The sequence below is a fragment of the Gavialis gangeticus genome, unplaced genomic scaffold (genome assembly GCF_001723915.1).
Source record: "Gavialis gangeticus isolate Ggan-Ray unplaced genomic scaffold, GavGan_comp1, whole genome shotgun sequence".
Lineage (NCBI taxonomy): Eukaryota > Metazoa > Chordata > Crocodylia > Gavialidae > Gavialis > Gavialis gangeticus.
In genome coordinates this window covers 175,711,548-175,729,438 of record NW_017729032.1, presented here as the reverse complement: position 1 = coordinate 175,729,438, position 17,891 = coordinate 175,711,548, and the positions used below count along the sequence as shown (strand labels likewise).

General features: G+C 41.9%; 2 protein-coding genes across 4 annotated transcripts in view; one reads left to right on the top strand and one right to left on the bottom strand.

The window, feature by feature from the left end:
* The window catches only part of OFD1 (OFD1, centriole and centriolar satellite protein), a 66,128-nt gene extending 55,241 nt beyond the window's left edge, over positions 1–10,887 (bottom strand). For 2 of the 3 annotated variants that reach the window (XM_019524031.1, XM_019524032.1), the window contains exons 1-8: positions 10,720–10,887; positions 10,274–10,375; positions 6,099–6,299; positions 4,625–4,693; positions 4,507–4,537; positions 3,749–3,856; positions 3,251–3,387; positions 836–1,009 (exon numbers count right to left, since the gene is read on the bottom strand). In XM_019524031.1, the coding sequence (XP_019379576.1) occupies positions 836–1,009; positions 3,251–3,387; positions 3,749–3,856; positions 4,507–4,537; positions 4,625–4,693; positions 6,099–6,299; positions 10,274–10,375; positions 10,720–10,812 (915 nt within the window). In that variant the 5' untranslated portion in view covers positions 10,813–10,887. Of the gene's footprint in view, positions 1–835; positions 1,010–3,250; positions 3,388–3,748; positions 3,857–4,506; positions 4,538–4,624; positions 4,694–6,098; positions 6,300–10,273; positions 10,376–10,719 lie in introns of those variants that run through there. The other variant, XM_019524033.1, reaches the window with a different exon arrangement.
* A 43-nt stretch (positions 10,888–10,930) lies between these two features.
* Positions 10,931–17,260, top strand: TRAPPC2 (trafficking protein particle complex 2). The gene is made up of 5 exons (XM_019524034.1): positions 10,931–10,983; positions 11,702–11,813; positions 14,067–14,211; positions 14,805–14,890; positions 16,512–17,260. Exons 2-5 carry the CDS (start codon positions 11,721–11,723, stop codon positions 16,608–16,610), a joined length of 423 nt encoding a protein of 140 aa, XP_019379579.1. The 5' UTR covers positions 10,931–10,983; positions 11,702–11,720; the 3' UTR covers positions 16,611–17,260.
* The last annotated feature ends 631 nt before the right edge of the window (positions 17,261–17,891 follow it).

The following is a 17,891-nucleotide window of genomic DNA, read 5'->3' as shown; positions in this document are numbered from 1 at the left end:
ATGCAGTTTGGAAAGAATAAGTTTAATTATAGAATATACATTGTTCGGTCTTAGGTTAAATGGTATCACTCTAAAAAAACCACCTAAGATAAATGGACAGTTTGGCTAAACTTCTGACCAACAGAAGCCAAATAAGATACTAAGTTATATTAAAAACAGTCAGCAATATTTTGCCACCCTGGGCCAGAGCTTGCAAGCCACTCTCTGCCACAGGCTACAAATCTCTGGTCCCCTGTCACCCCAGAGCTCAAGATGCCTACACTCAGTGAAGATATGTGGCCCCCCTGCAGCGAGATAAACACTGACATAAGGGAGAGGGCTACTGAGAAGGGTGCTATAAAGGGGATGGGCAGCTCAGCAGATCTCCATGCTGCCTGATCCTCCATACTGTCTCAGGCTGGACTGGACGTTTCTGAGATGGATACAACCTCTTTATACACCAAATCCAGGCCAGGGCCATAGGTTGCCATCCCTAGTATAAAAGAAAAGTTTTCTATTGAAAACTCAGTGTTTATGGTAAGGATATACCAAACCATCCAAGAGAATAAAAAAGGTTCTAACATAATAACAAATTCTGGTTTTGTATTTTGTCCTATTTTGTAGCACTGATTTCAAGCCAGTCTGTTTACATATATATATTGTACTCACCCCCATAGTTGGTAACCATGTCCTTCAATGTAGTGCTTTCCTGACACAGGTCTAAAAAAAAAATCATCTTATTTTTTTCCCCACTTACCACTAAAGTGCAATCTGAATGTAGGTCTTCTAAAGATAAAGAAAAAGGTGGTTCCAATAACACTTAGCACTTGCTCTAGTTATTATCTTTAAACATTACCTCCTGTTGTTTTTGCAGTCTCTCAATAGCATTCTTTTCCCGAGAAATCAGAGCTTCAGACTTGGCTTGGTGTGTCCTTTCAAGCTCATGCCGCAGTTCAGAGATTTCTTTCTGGCATTGTGTTTTCTCCTCCATTCTAATCTTTGCTATTTCAACCTCTTTAAAATGTTGCAGCTTTCATAGATAAAATGAAGAAAGTAAATATAACTATAAAAAAATCTCTTTTCTCTAGGTTACATTTTATGTTCACATACATACATGTATATGCAAGTAACATTTTTGCACTATTCATCACTGCAGCCTAGTAAACTCCTTTTAGGAAAAAAACCCACCAACATTGTAGCCAAACCTATGCCTCTAAGCTATTCATGATAAAAGCAACCTAGAAACACTTACGATTAAGAAATTTTAGGCATTTTTCATACCTTTCACTTAGGATTACAACACAGATTACAAATGCACATAATGCTAATTTTAGGCATAAGCAAACTAAATATGGGGATTAAATGGGTTCCCCACTATGACTGATAACTAAGAATGACCACAGTCCTTAATTCCTTCTGTCACAGGTTCTCCATTCCTATCCTGTTACCTGGCACCAGGTAAGTCTGATATTTTTAGCACCTAAAGACAGATAGAAGTGATTTTTTTCAGGAGACAGAACAAGAAACCATGCAAACAATATTTTAAGAAACTATTTGTTTACATTGTGTTTTGTGTTTAAGAGCAGAACTCAAGGCTATGCCTTATAGATGCTGCTAAAAAGGGTTTGTGGTTTGTTTGGGTTTCACTCCCCACCTAAGGAGACTGCATGCAAGTGTTTGAAGGTTAAAATAGCACAAAAAACAAAATGCATTGTTATTTATTTTGTCTGCTTGTTTACTTTTCTGTAATATGGACGAACTTCGAAAGTGGATATTTTGCATGCTAATGGTGTTAGTGGAAAGATATGACTTTATACATGAGGGGGCTGAAGATTAACTTCTTAACTATAAGTTCTAGTATGATCTGCAGACATATATTTTCAGCATGACCTAATGAAGTCCTGGTCCTATTTCAATATTAGAGAGAACTAAGAACATATTTCTTCTGCATCCATACTCAGATTTTCAAACACCAGGGTTACAGATCATAGAATCATACAGAAGTAGGGCTGGAAGGGACCTCTCTAGTTCACTCCCCTGCCAGAGGCAGGATCATCCCTATCCAAGTTATCCTATACAAACCTCTTAACAAAATTACACAGTCAACTCTCCCAGGCCCATGTGGCAACCAGCAAATACCCATAGCAGAACATGGGCATGGCTATGCTTAGATCACCTCTGATCAGCGGCTGTCCAACGTCTTCTTGAACACCTCCAGTAATGGACAGTCCACAACTTCCCTATACAATCTATTCCACTGCCTCGCTGCTTTAACATTGAAGTTTTTCCTGATATTCAATATCTAAATTTACTTTGCTGCAGCTTTAAGCTATTGATCTGCATCCTACTGTCTGCAGCAAAGGAGAAAAGGTGTGATGGGAGATGGGAAAATGGCATGAAAGTGAGAAAGCCTTCACCATGATACAGCAAAGTGTCCTAAAGAATGCTCTCCTTACATGGAAAGGAGAAATATCAAACATGAAAAACATTATGGATCCTATAATTTTAGGGTTTCTGTGAAGTTTGTTCCTGAATTCTCCAGTATTCTGCAAATTCTATGCTTCTTTTGAAAGATATAAATTTAGTACATCTAAAACAGAAATGCCATACAAATGACATTTCCCCCTTTCTGATCCCTATGTACCCCCTGAAGTTCATGCTTCAAGCCAAATTCAAGTTTGAAATACAGCTTTAAATGGAAGCTTTAGAAGGCAGAGAAATTCTACCCTCATGAACATACTCTCTTTTTTCTTAAAAATAAGAAAAATAAAAGGCAAAACATGGCAAGATAAGCAGTAGTTAATGTTACCAGTACATAATGTCAATGTACCATATATTTTAAGGTAGCCATTTACAAGAAACACTGGAAAGGAAAACAGTAAACACATGAACACAGACAAGTTAACACTGCCTTACTGGCGTGTTCATTCAAGTTTCAGGAGGAAAGGTTGTAGCTGTGTTGGTCTAAGCACATAGACAGACAAGGTTCTTTGGGTAAATCTGATATCTTTTATTAGACCAACTCAAATGGCTGGAAAAATTCTTCCAACTAAGCTTTCAAAGAAGAGTTTTCCCAACTATTTGAGTTGGACTAATAAAAGATATTGGATTTACCCAAAGAGTCTTGTTTTCATTTAAGTTTTACTTTTATAACAGTTTTGGGCTGGTGTAACATCCTATTTAAACTACTAAAAGCCTTAGAAATCTGGGAAGGTAAAAACCACATTCTCATCTATCTTAGGTTCCATAACTGCGCATTTCTGAGTTATACCTTTTGAGCCATTTCTGCTTGAAGATGCTTTTCAATTTCTTTTCGATATTCACTGAGTTTTACTTCGAAAGATTCAAATTTCTGATTCTGGGGGTAAACATCTGCAAACTGTTCATCAATCAATTGAAGCTTCTCAGCTATAAAGAAGACAGCAAAAAATGTGACACCTACTGACACATCACACAGTAATGTATCACTTTGTGACAATTGCTCCATCCAAGATTTTAGGGTCACTATATATTTAAGTGGTCAATGTCTAACTTCTACTCAACAGCTATCAAAGTAACAGTAAGGTCTGAGATGTGACAGTAGATAGCAATATGCCTGGAAACAAATTATCTATGTAGGTCACATTATGACCATGCAACATTTAACCATTTGTGCCGAAAGTTTGATATGCTTTTTAAATATACTATTTAGGTTTCTTGAGTAGAGATATTCTGAATAAACACAGTTCTGAAACATCATAAAAGAGCTGTCCAGAAAAGCTGAATTTACCAAGAGATTCTCTGTAAGGAGACATTGAGGTTGTCTGAGTTTCTGTATCGTGGCTTCCCCTACTTAGATGATTCTCCATCAGCTCCATTAAAATCTGCATAAGAAAACCTTAAAGATCAAGAATATTAATTGCTTCCTTCTTTCATAGCAGTCAAATTTTTAACTCAGAAACGAAGACATATTTACTACACACCCAAAAAAAAATGACAAAAGAATGTGTGCACCCCCCACCCCTGCCAACACAAAAATAAGCACAGTCTGGTTTCCCAGTTAGCAAAAAAGCCATTCTCTAACTACTGCTAGCACCCATCTATGCCCTCACCTCCAAAATTACTTGAGAGAGCAGATTGTTACTATTGTTACCGGTACCTAAGAACAACCAGAACTATATAAATTATTGAGTCCTGTTGAAAAAAACCCCCAAAAAACCCCAAAAGAAACCAAGTCACTTTGTTTAGGTGCTCAAGTTCCAATTTATAAGTTTAACTTTTGGCACCTATTTATGAAAACTGTACCCAAGTCATATATTTCATATATGCCACAAATTCAACTCCAAAGCATAATGGCTACTAAACTCTTTGAGTGGAAAGAATTTTAACCACCCTTTTTAAATTGAAAGAATCCAGTATTTAGCAATCATCAAGGAAACTAAGTTTGTTGTTAATATCCTATCATGAATAAAATTGCCAAAAAAAAAGGAAATATTAAAAGCAAAATTGCTACCATCGTGTACATAATATTTAAATAAACCATCATACCTTTTCTATTTTCCTTTTGAGTGCCTAAAATCTGTAAGGAAAAAGATGGAAACTCAGCCAATGTATTCTGTCATAAACTGTAACTCAAGCAATAGTTACGTAATTAAAAACAATTTACCAAGGATTTGTAAAGACAAGATTTTGGATTGATCCGAATCAGCTGCAGAAGGTCTTGCACTGTAAACACCTTTGGAAAAAAGACAAACAACCACAAATTAAAAAACACTGTAAATGATCAATAGCAGTTACTCTGTTTCAGTAAAAGATAGGTGGCAAAGACCCAACCTACAGGCCAGATCCAACCCAAGGAGCCCAATCTGGCTTGTGGTGGTGCCCATAGGTCTGAGATTTGACCCACATGCCACAAGCAGTGTGCTCTGGATCATCCCAGTGCAATGCACACAGCTGGGATGTGTGCTGCATGCAGTGCCCACACAGGACTGGTCCAGGCTTCATGTTGTGTGCGGCACCCACAGCGGGACAACCAGGCCATGTGCCAGCATACATGCCATGGGATATGTGGACCTGATCCTGCCCAGAGGTGCATGTTGCATGCACACTATTCATTCATCCTGTGGACTTTCTTCATGCCGTTCATCCAGCTTGTGGGGCCTGATAAGTTTGACACCCCTGAAGTAAAGAGATCCATAGCTGATGTACCATACCACTTTAGAATACAAAGATCACTTAAGCTTGTGCCGTTATTGGACTATAGGTGCCAGAGAGCCAAATGAGGCATGTGGCAGTCAGTCATATCGCTTTGGACAAAGTCCAATTCTACTGCTCAGAGTAACTACAATATAGGAGACAACACTTTCTTATCCTGCCTATTGATATAAAAATGTATAACCCAATTATCCATGTGAATCAAGACTACCTTTTGAAATGAAAAATTGTAGAATATTCACTGTCTCTAGAACTTTTCTGTATTAAGGACTTGCATAAACAGACCACCTATCCTGAGTGTGATTTTTTTTATGTGGAAAAAGCAGTTTTAATTTAGATTACAGCAGTGGTACCAATCTTTTGGCCCTGCAGGCCAGATGAATAGTGCAGGACCCACCTGTAGGCCGGATCGGGCCCTGGGGCCCAGCACTGACCTCTCCCTGCCTGCAGTGCCAGGGTTGGGTCTCAGGGCCATAGCACTGCACCCTCACCCCAAACATGCCAGGGTTGGGTTCCAGGGACCTGGTCCCACCCCCTCCTAGCTGTCTACACTGGGGTTGGGCCCTGAGGCCCAGCGTTGCTCCTGGCCAGCTCTGAATGTTGGGATTAGGCACTGGATCCAGCATGCTGGGCTTAGGGTTCCTCACTGGTTTGGGGATTTGGCAGCACGAGAGTGAGGGCATCACTTCCCCACCACCAAATTTCCAGACCTGAGGAGAGTCCTGCAGGCCAGATAACAGAGTGCTGTAGGCTAGAGTTTGACCACCCCATAAACAGAGGAATGACTTCCTAAAAGGGGAACCTTTGGCATGTCCTCGTCACAAACATAGCATTTTAAAAATGCTGTTCGATGGTTTAGTTAATATTTAAGTTCTATAAAAGTGTTATCATGTACATCTTTAACAAAAATAAATTACAGAGCTTGCCTTCTCCTTTTCCAAGCCACTTTCTGGGTAGAAAACAGAAAGTGAATATTCGTAGCCACATCGACGCAGGTGATCTGCCACTAGACTGTTGGAGGCACTAACTAACAGTGAACTTTCATCACTGGAAACAGTTTGTGGCTGAAGTTCTCCATTTAAAATTGGATGCATCAGCTCATGGATTAACTGGTTTCGAAGTTGGGTCTGTTAAAAAAAAAAATCAGTATGAGATAAATAGAGAAAACACCAACATCTTTTATTTTCCTAAAGCTACATGCATTCCCTTCAGGAAACTAAAAATGTATGATATAAATAAGCACAAAGGGGAAAAAAACTAACTTATGCCTGTCTTTTGTGGAATCTGGAAAGTTGTTTGGGTCTTCAGGTATTTCCTCATCTCTTCCTCTAACACTAAGATGAACTTAACTTCCATTCCAACAATTGTGAGATGAGAGATGAAAAAACTTATTCTCAAAAGCCGTATGTCATTCCAACACCACCTGCCACAATGAAACCATTTTTAAATTACTGTTTTTTCCATTCAACTCATCTCTTTGCTACTTCCCATCTCATGTACCATCATTTCCAATTTTGCCTGAAAAAACTTTAAATGGATGGCCAAGTTGTTGCTGATTCCTTACACAAAGGGTGGGAGAGAGATGGAGAACAAGAAACACTGCCTCAAGCACTGCTAATTTTTTTGTAATGGAAGGGGAAAGCAACACCAGCAAAGTTCTTTCCCTGTAAGAAAGCTAAACAGAATAAAGGCATGCATACAGAAACCTCTGGGACTGGAGAAGAATGATGGGACAAGGCACAAAAGTAGACAACTAAGAGAGTAACTGTGAGGAGAAGGAAGAAAAACAGAAAATATTTAGTTGATAACTGATTAATTTATATTACCAAAATTTATATTTAGTTGATAACTGTTTTCTCTAGGTAAGGAAATGTGGTTTCTAATTTGTCCAGGCTTGAATAAAGCAGTAAAAACAGTGTTACTTGCAACATTACACTCAAACCCAGATTCTTTGCCAGGTCAAGTTCCTAGCCCCACAGTAAGGTGAGGCCTTGCAAACTAGCCAGAGGTAAGTATTGCTGTAGCAAATATCTGCACACGACCACAGGCATGTGTCAGCTGTTTGCCACAGCTTAAATTTCAAAAAGTTCTATTTCTCCAATCAGCTCCGTAGGACTATGGGCATGATACAGTTAATGGGAGAAGCAGGGCCCTTTGAAGCAAAAAGAACACAGAAAGCAGCAGGTATCTCATTTTTAATTCGGAAATGTGTTTCAAACCAAACAGGTTGTGAATAACCTGGAGTGAAAAATCCAGACTCTACCGTATTTAAGATGTAGAGTATTTCAAGAATGGTAAGGGTAGGTAAGGAACTAGCTAACCAGGGAAGAAAACAATGGGCTGTGCTCAGCACAGTACTACTAGCCAGAAAGAGCTTATTAGGGTAGTGCTTCAAGGATCAGTGTTGGCACTTGTCTTATTTAATCATTTAATTGATGACCTTGGCACAAAAAGGAGGAGTGTTCTAACCAAAGTTGCTGATGATGAGATAGAGTTGGAATGGCACTGTCAGTACAGAGGAGGATCAGAATATCACACAGACAGAATTGAATAACTTGAGAACTGAAGTAAGAAAAAACTGAATTAAATTTCATAATACAGAGGACAACTAACAAGAATCTCTACTATATGCTGGGGAATCATCAGTTGGAACAACAACAAAGGAGAAAAAACAGGATGTATTACAAATTACCAACTAAAAGCAGTAGTTAAAAAGGCAAATGGGATTCTAGAATATAAGATATAAAGCACTGAATATACCAACAAATAGCCATTTAAATCATGGCATAAACTATTTGCCATATCCTTTATTTCTACTTTAAAAGCACCACCTAAATCAAAACAAGCCTGTGGGCTACTTCACACTGGAACAGTGGCCTCAATCACATCTCAGTACAGCTTATTAAATTTATTATTCAATATAGTACACTGAGTGTGTACCTGCTGCTTACATTTTATTAGGCTTTTTACTTTGTCTGTCTGCAGTGCTATAAATAACAATCAAGACACTTATCCAGTCAAGACACTGCTATAAAAGCTGTAGCAGCAAACACATGGTGGACAAAAAAACCCACTCAGCCTAAGGGCGTGTAGTATTAGACAATGGCTACACGCATCGGGCAGTTTCCTGGCTACCTATATTACATGTGGCTTAAACTGGCTTTGTAAATTCTTTCCAGTAAAGCCAGGAAAAAATAGGTACAATTGTACAAGGCATCCTATGCATCAGAAGGCAGCAACTTATGGCCCACAGGGCTTCTGGATTTGGCTCACAGGTGTCACTTCAATGGCACTGGAGTGACCTTCTGTAAGGTGCTGCAGGGATGAGTATCAGCAGGCACTCTTCCCCTGTGGTTCGGGAGACAAGGTGTGGTGCCAATAGGATCCTAGCACTTGCTCACCCATGACCTTTTCAGCCACATCCAGAAAAAGAAGGCTACCCCAGCTATATATCATCACTGTCATCTATGTTCAAGAAACATAAATTCATGATGTTATGTATATAGACTACTGAGATAATCACAGACAAAGAAAACCCTTCATAAGAGATTAGAAGAGCTTGGCTTGCTCAGCCTAACCAAACAATGGCAAAGAAGGGATAGGATTTCTTTGTATAACAAGATCAGGAGAGTCCCATCTGGGAGGGAGAAGAGTTACTTAAAGGATGGTAGTATCACAAGCACAAATGGGGATAACCTGTTTAGGAATACATTTTGACAGAAAACAAAACCATGTGAGCTATGAGGACTGTCAACAAGAGGAAGACAGGCATGCAACCTAGCTGCTTTTAAGACAGAGCTTGATCAGTTTGTAAAAATGATTTTTTAGTGGTTATAACTTTAGCTGATCCATGGGCAATGACACTACACCATGGATTAGCAACATATGGACTGTGGGTTGGATCATATGGCCTGTAGACACACCAGGACTGGAGAACAAGGAGCTACGCTAGGGTACAATAGGCAGCTGGAAGCTATGCCTGCAGCATTTCGTTTAGCCCCCTGCTCCCTGCCTGTGGCGTGGGTGCAGTTTCCAGTCAATGGGAAGCTACAGCACAGCTGGGTATCAGGGGGGTGAAACAAGTGATGGATCCATGGGCACAACTACCAGCTGCCTCACCCCACCACAGGCTCAGGCAAAACCCCCGCTGCTGATGTGCCAAAGTCACTTGGCCCATATTGAACTAGAGCTGGGTTATTCTATTCTGTAGCTTGTTAAAAGTTGCCTGTCACTATACCAAGCAACAGTGCTCCGTGGCCAATATCATACTTTTCTCTTCCAGTCAACCTCAACCTGCGGTCTCAAATAATGTCAGAGGATACTGTGGGCATCATGCTACCCTTATCCTACAGTAGGGACTACCAGATAAGATGCTGTCACCTGTAACAGCAGAGAACTGGACTTAGCAATTCAAGGGGTCCCTTCTAGCCTGCATCCCTATGTGTATTTTTGCCCAGCTTCGCCATCTTGCTTCTCAGGCAACTTTTTGTCACAATGCCAGGCAACTTCTTGTGATATGACACAAATTTTTCACTTTTTCTAACAAAGTCTAAAGTCTTGTTGACTGGGCCACTGGCTAGCAGGACCCACATACCTGTGCCAAACCCCACTGCATCCAGGGAGCGGATCAGGGCCAAAACATGCCCAGGCTCTTCCTCCACCAAAAATGGAGACAAATGTCTACTTAGCCAGGGAATAAAAACAGCTCAAGCCTATTTGTTGGGCTTGACAAACATGGGCCCCCACGGTTGGCAAAAGGGGTAGGGGTGTCTATAAAGCCTATGGGAATGGCTCCACGAAGAAGCCGCCAGCTCAGGTCCTTGGTGGCTTGTAGGATCAGGGTGGAATAGACCTGTTCAACAGGGACTGCCGCCTCCACCCTCAGTTAGGGCATCCTGCCACTTGTGGGGGTGGGATGAGATGACGGATTCTGCGGAGCACAAGCAAGTAGAGCGGGCAGTGCTGTGCTGTTCGGAGGCAGCCCCTCCAGCCTGCGGAGATAGTGGGGCGGGGAGCGACCCCGCTTCAAAATAACCCAAGGCGCTTGCCACAGGGCTCCCCAAAGCAGGCGAGGTAGCCGTGGGGCGAGATGGCAGCAGACCTTTAGTGTGTCCAGGACACCGCGGTTCTTAAACGTCTGGTACAGCCTCCTCCGCAGCTCGTCCTGGGACAGTGCCTCCTGTCCCGCCGCCGCCATCTGAACCTGGCAGGGCAGCAAACAGACTGGCGTCACTCCTTCTGTCCCATCCTGTCCTGCCCACCCAGGCCTGCACCCTGCCGTGTGAGCAACCCCCACCTAGGGTATCTCAGGTTAGCAGGTGTCACTCTCAAATCCCCAGCTCACGGAGTCCTGGGAGCACCTTGTGCTGGCTGGGCTAGGGAGCAGGGATGCGGGACAGCAGCGCCTCCAGGGCAGGCGGGATTTGAACTCCTAGCCCGGGGGCACCCCCCAGCAGGGTCCGCGTGGAACGGACTGGAAAGGACTTGGGGGGGCGGGGGAGAGAGAGAAAGAAAGAGAGAGAGCGGCGGACGCGCATGCGCAGTCACCTCGCCAAACCCCAGCAGCAGGAACGGGACGCGCTGAGCTGTTACCAACCGCCGCCGACTGCGCCGTACTGCACTCTCGCGAGATTTGAACATCCCCACCTTTTCCTCCTTTGGGGCGCGATAATGTCATCAGCCTGCGCCGGAAGTTTGGGGGGTGGCCGGAAGATAGGCGGACGTGGCCAAGCCAGGACCTGGACGGTTGTTCTGGGGTAGTGAGTGGCACGGCTCTCGTAGCCGCCGTCTTCACGAGATCACCGGGGACCGGTAGGTGATGGCGTTGGGCGGGAGCTCCGCCTTCTCCTTCCCCCTCCGCCCGGCCGGAGCTGTGGCGGCGCAAGGTGACATCTGTTTTCCCCACCACCCTGCGTTTTGGCGCGTGAGGTGAAGCACATCCTTGCTCCTTTAGGAATGACGTGGAAGGAAAAAATGGAAGGGAAAATGTAAGGAATAAAGTCACCCTGGTGTTAGAACAATATGGGTGTTATTTCGATCCTGCAAGGTAGCCTGTTTCCAAAAGGTAAAAGCCTTAGGGTTTAGTGATAGTATCTCTACTGGACGAAACCTAGGTTTTCAGTATCCTAGGATTGAAAAGGATTCCTGTGAGATCACAGTTACTGTGATGTCAGGGCCAAATTTCTCTTTGATGGAAGTGTCAAAGTATGACCCTTAAGCTGGATGTGGCTGCAGAGCCCTGCCACCTACCTTCATTTCTAGTTGGTGCGTTGCCAAACATCCTCAGCTTGAGAAGGAAAATGTTTCTGCAGAACACTTAAATAGAAACAAAACGTGTTTTAAATTTTGTTAAATTGCTTTGGAATATAAACATGTGTCAGCCAACCTTAAAAACTGTCTGCTCTTAATCTGTAATAAATGTAAACCTGTAATGTATTAGCTGATCTTCTCCTTAGAGACACCTGTTGATTCATTTACCTCTCGTGAGTCTGGAAACATCAGTAAAACATGTTTATCATTTTCTTGAAAGGGATATTATTTTGAAGACCATGTCTGGAAGTTTCTACTTTGTAATAGTTGGTCATCATGATAATCCAGTATTTGAAACTGAATGGCTACCTCCTGGAAAAGTAGAGTCGAAGGTTTGTGGATTGCATCTTCTCTTGGATAATGGCAGCAGGCCCTGTAAATAAAAATGAAGGGCCCACCAAAATCCTTTGTGGTATCTAGTACTTTATTTTTTGCAGAAAACTGGTACACGGAAGACTTGGACAGGGATTAGATCCCGCAAATAATAAATCCTTTTGTGCATTAAATTGTGATGCTCTTCCAAAATTTCTATAAAACATTTGAGTTTTTTTATGTCTTTAGAAGAGCTATTTTAAAGAGCTTTCTTGCTTTCTGGTGGCTGTTTTTGCATTATATCATAATGCCAGCTTGTAGAATCACCTGCTGTTACAGGGATTCTGCAATGCAAAAGAATAATAGCAGATACTGAATTTAGATGTTCAGTTCTTCCTGAATTCTCACTAGCTTTGTGTTGTACATAACAATGTCCCAGGTTCTAGCTTTTATTAGATGGTAGTCCCTTTTTTAGGGGTAGCATAAGAGGAAGGTCTCAGTGTATTAACCTACTGGAGTAATTTTACAAATACATATTTTCTAGCCCATGCTTAACAGCTCCAGGGAGGAAAAATGCATAATGAGGGCTTTGGGGAGAGGGGAAGGATAGATTTTAAAAATGAGTGAGAAGGCCCATATATAAAAAATGCAAGACATTTTTCTTATTTTCACCTTTCATTCCCAGATAAAGCTATGGTGACCCTTCTTGCTTCTACCTTTGTGTCTGCATGTCTCCTCCCAAATTTTGCTTTGCCTATGATACATGAGCAGTCTAAAGAACGGAGGAGGAAGTATAAGGAACGAAGCAACCCTGCTGTTGTGGAAACAGCATGGGTATTATTTCCATGCTGCAGGGCAGTCTCAGTTTCCGAACTTGAATCCTTAAAGTTTAGTTTTAGCTTTCCTTTAGATAAAACTGCTTTCACTATCTTAGGATTAGAGAGGACTCCTGTGAGGCATGGAATTGCATTTGTCTACAGTTACAGCTACAGTTGTCTACAAGATTCTGAGTCACATTAATGACAAGAGTGTCAAATTATGGCCCAAAGGCTGGATTTAGCTGTCGGGCCCTGCTGTCTAGCCCCCTCTGGCTCTGAGCTGATCTACACTGGTGCCACAGCATGCACCGGACCAGGTCTGCAGGCAGAGTCTGGGATGCACGCCACATGCAGTGCCTGGCTCTGCTGCTTCAGGGCTGCTGCACAGATGAGAATTTGTGGACAGATCCTGGAGCAGCTCAAATGTGTGCTGCATGTGGCACATTCTCATTGGGGGCATGTTGAAGATCCTAGAAACGCTGTACATGGTGCCTGCTGCAGCTAGACTGCAGCACATACAGCGCCCGCTTCAGGGTGCATGTCATGTATGGTGTCTGCCCTGGCAGTTCCAGGACTGCCCTCTCCAATCAGTCTAGGATACATGCCGTACATGGTGCCTATGAGTGCCACATGCAGCATGGGTGCCAGAAGCTGGAGTGGGTGCTGTGCAATGTGATTCCTAGAGCAGGTGCTGTGTGTGGTACAGTCTGGCCTGAGCAGGCACTGTGTACAGCACATATCTAGTCTGGGATCCATACTGCATATCTCTGACTAGATCCATGCTATGTGCGGTGCAGGTCCTAGACTAGCTGTAGCAGGCACCAGATCTGTATGCTGGGGAAATGGGGGTTGGCTTGAGTGGCATGGGGCCAGACCATGGACCACATCTAGCTCATGGGGCTGGATGAGTTTGGCATCCCTGATCTATGGTATTAACTTCCATTCATATACATTGTAGTGGGAACTGCAAGGATGTATACACAAATGATGCATTTAATCACAGAGACTACATGATTAGTATTTGTATGTATTTAGAGTCTATACCATATCTGGCAGGAGAGAAGTTAGCTTGATGGGGGGGAAAAAAGACAATGCAATCTTAGGGCATGTCTCCATGCTTTAGTACTTCCTTTTGGAAGTACTAAAGCACTGCAGTGCAGGCAGTTACTGTCCTGTGTGCATGGCATACAGTTAGATTTTGCTGCTGTGTCACCATAGTGGTGTGCTACAACCGGGGAGTGTGCCAATATAGTGACATAGCTGGCAATCACGTATAGACCCACGTGATAGCTATATTGCCATAGCATGCTGTTGTACAGTGACAAAACATGTTGCTACATCACCATAGGGTGATGTTTAGCCACACCCTTAGAGGAGTGAGTAGATTATTTTTACTGTATTTTATTCCATACGCTCAATAACTCCATCTTCCGTCTTCCACACAATATATATCAGGATGATCATCGCCATCTCAACCAGTTCATAGCTCATGCTGCTCTTGATCTAGTAGATGAGAATATGTGGCTATCTAACAATATGTACTTGAAGACAGTGGACAAGTTTAATGAATGGTTTGTTTCTGCATTTGTTACTGCAGGACATATCCTTTTTTTTTTCTCCTGTATTTAATAGTAAACTTCTACCAGAAAATGAGTCAAATGAAGCAAGTTTGGAGTAAGATTCTTGTGTTATCTTGTTTTCCGGAAGGCAGTATTTACAGAGTAGTTTGGAGGAACACTGTCCAAGATGGGTCATTAGAAAGATAGAACCAGTTGGAATATATGTATTGAACTTTGGTTTGGGGAGAATGGATTGAAAGGACAGAAATTCTCTAATGGGATGGAAGATTATACAAGCTTGAAGAATAAAGCAGACAAGAGGAACAATAAAAAGAGGAAGTATGCTTGCACACTTAATTCTCTTCTAACTTGACTCCATTCTCCTGTCCCCCAAAGGCCCTTTTTTAGGGGGGAAGAGGGATGTGTGGTTATAGTCTAATCTGACACTGATCTATTTCCGAAGAACATTTCTGTTTCCTTTAAAAAAAGGTTTAAGCACAGAATTGGAGAATAAGTGCTTGCTTCAGCCAAATACCATGTCAAAATGTGTCTTCTTATGAAATTTATTTGGAGGGAATAGGTTATTAAAAGTTAACTACATTTTTCAAAGAAATTATTTCCTTAATTAGTCCACATATGAGATTTATTATGCTTCATGATGTAAGACAAGAAGATGGAATTAAAAACTTCTTTAGTGATGTTTATGACTTGTATATAAAGGTAAGAACTAACTGTTTTTGGTTCAGATTAAAGTGTTTTCTACCATATACACTTCCGCTAGGTTTATGTTGTAGAAACTTAAAATTATTCCACTATTGCAAACACAGGCAAGTACATGTGCTGGTAGCTTTATCCTAGACCAGACAAAATGTTGGATCTGGCTGGTGGCTGGACTCCATTTCTCAGCAGCCCCTGCCCACATAGCTGGGGGTAGTTTCCATGGAGACCCCAGCAGCAGCCACACTGTAATAACATGAGACCAGAATTTCCGTGGAGACCAGCCCCAACATTGCTGGCAGGGTGCAGAGCTGCTCCAGAGCCAGGCAGGGATCGTGAGACAGTGACAGCATGGTGCAGAGCTGCAGTGTGCAGCCTGCATGCTTCGGGCAGGGGTATGCAGGCAGAGGATGATAGCTCTGCCCTGGCTCCTTGCAGCAGTGATAGCATGGTCTGAAGCTGGGGCAGAGCTGCAAACCACTGCCTGGAGCATGCAGGCTGCAGATTGCAGCTCTACCCTTGCTTTGGAATCGCTGTCTCTGCTACAGGATCCTAGCCAGGCTCCGAAGCAGCTCCCTGCCCTGCCAGCATGGGCAGCACTGGGAGGGGGAGGCTATAGCCACCCCAAAATTCCCCATAGCCACCCCTCCTAGCAGCACTGCTGCTGCCTGCCCTGCTCCTGCCCACAGTACAACCATCCCCTTGCCACTCCCATGCCGCCCCCCCCCCAAGCAAGAGGCTGACCTCACTGCTGCCTGCCAGTGCTGCTGAGGCTGTCTCCATGGAAACATTGGCCCCATGCCATCACAGAGGGGCTGCTGCTGGTGTCTCCATGAAACTGGATTCAACCACATGGGCAGGGGCTGCTGGGAAATGGAGTCTACTGCCAGCCGGATCCAACCTGTGAGCCAGACTTTGCCTGTCCTTGTCCTAGACAGTGCCTGTGGTCATAGCTTGCTATCTCAGTTAGATTTGATCCATGCAGTTCTCATTGATATAGCATCCTAAACAGCTCTGATGTACTAGAGGTTCTTTAAAACTTGTGTAAATTGCACCTCGTCAGTGCTCAAGCTACTCATGTGGATTTTGCTGGGCTGAATTCAGAAGTGAATCAGGCGGGTATATAATGTGGCAATTGAGGTGCAAGTGAAAGAGTTTTTTCCTAAATTATTGTATTAATGCACATGAATAATGGAACCAAAAAAAGTCTAGCTTAGACTCTCATCCCAATATTCATTTTGACTGGTAAATATTGGGATGATATGGGCTGGGGAAAGGCCTGACAACAATGTATTTGTTTAAAACAGATAGTTTTATCAACGGTGTCTGAAATTATTCCACTAGAGGGAGCGTGTAGCATTGTATCCAGTGGTGGGTAGCCATCTGAGCCTCTGAACATGGATCAAATGATGTTGCCAATTGAAACGGATTCCTGTTAATATCAATAGGGATTTATATTTTTAAAATGTGGTGAGATATAGTTCAAACAGGGATTTTGATAGCAATTTTCTTTATGTAGTTGAAAAACTGTTTCTAACTAGCATTCACAGTCATTAGTAAAAGAGTTTTTAAAGTAATATTTCAAAACCTCTTTATTGACACTGAGCTGCTTCTTTTTCCTCAGTTTGCAATGAATCCCTTTTATGAGCCCAATTCTCCTATTCGATCCAGTGCATTTGAGAGAAAAGTGCAGTTTCTTGCGAAGAAACATCTTTCAAGCTGAATACCTTTTTTGAGTATGGTACTTAATTACAGTTCAAACATTCATAAAGATGCAATAAACTTAAATATTGTGGTAAGTGTTCAGCATGTTTGATACTTATCTTTGTGAAGACCAAGGTAACAGCTCTTTCTGCTGATATAATAAAAAACCATTTAAGTTCCTATGGTTATGAGAAATGCTACTAAAACCATCCAGTCGCCACATCAAAAAAGTGCTAAGTTAAAACATCATTAAGCTTAACCAGCATCAGTAAATCAAGTACTGTGTTCCAAAGCTTGAGACATCGTTATAATGTTTGCTTTACAATGGAGATATGAAAAGCAGATTTCTCTGCTTCAGTAGTTCTAAGTGGAAGAAGCTGTAGTTTATTTTACAATAGTATGCCTTGGTACAAACAAACAATTTTTTTTCAGTGAAGGCTAAATGGGCAGATCAGAGCTTACTATTTTTCTCCTTTGTGAGAAATTGTTGAACAGTACAACACTAGACTATCAGATTAGATTTAAATATATATTGCTAGAAGAACAGATGCATGTTGTAGAATGCTGTGTTTATCACCTCTAGGGATGGCAAAAAAAGACTTTGCAATACTGTCTTCTATTACAACACCAACCTTTGAATAAGATACTATTTTAAAGGTAAAAAAAAAATGAAAACTTGCTGAACAATTTACTGGATGTTCAATGAAAGACATCTATAGTGGCACATTGTGCCAATGAAAGTAGCAAAGAAAACAGACCAAGCTTTTGTAGTCCTGTTTTGCTCCAATCTAAATTTCAGTCCAGGAAGAAAACCTGCTTAATCCTGGTACTTCCACTTATTTCCTCCCCCTTCCCCCAGTGAAATTTTTATTAAGGCTTAAAACTTTCCTGAATAGAAATTCCTTCCTCAATAGTAGACTTATAAACTGACTCTCTTTTGGTGAAGCTGCAAAGGGTCTATCAGAGCAGCATTTGGAGCATTACAGACGGTGGACATAATGTTGTTAGAACTTTTTGCAAATACACTGTATATTCTCATTCCAAAATGTATAATTTTAAAACTATGATGAATAAAACACATGCACAACCATACCATCCCAAAATATTTTGTTTCAGTTCACAGTATTTGAAATAGCCCTGTTGCAAAAGAAACGCTACATAAACGGACTACCCCCAGATTTTGTTTATATATAAAAATAAAATGCAAGCGAATTCAGGAACGTTTTTTTGGTAACTGCATTCTGTATTTTCTATATAAATAAAAGCTCAATATGAATAGAAGTGTATTAGATGTGTATTT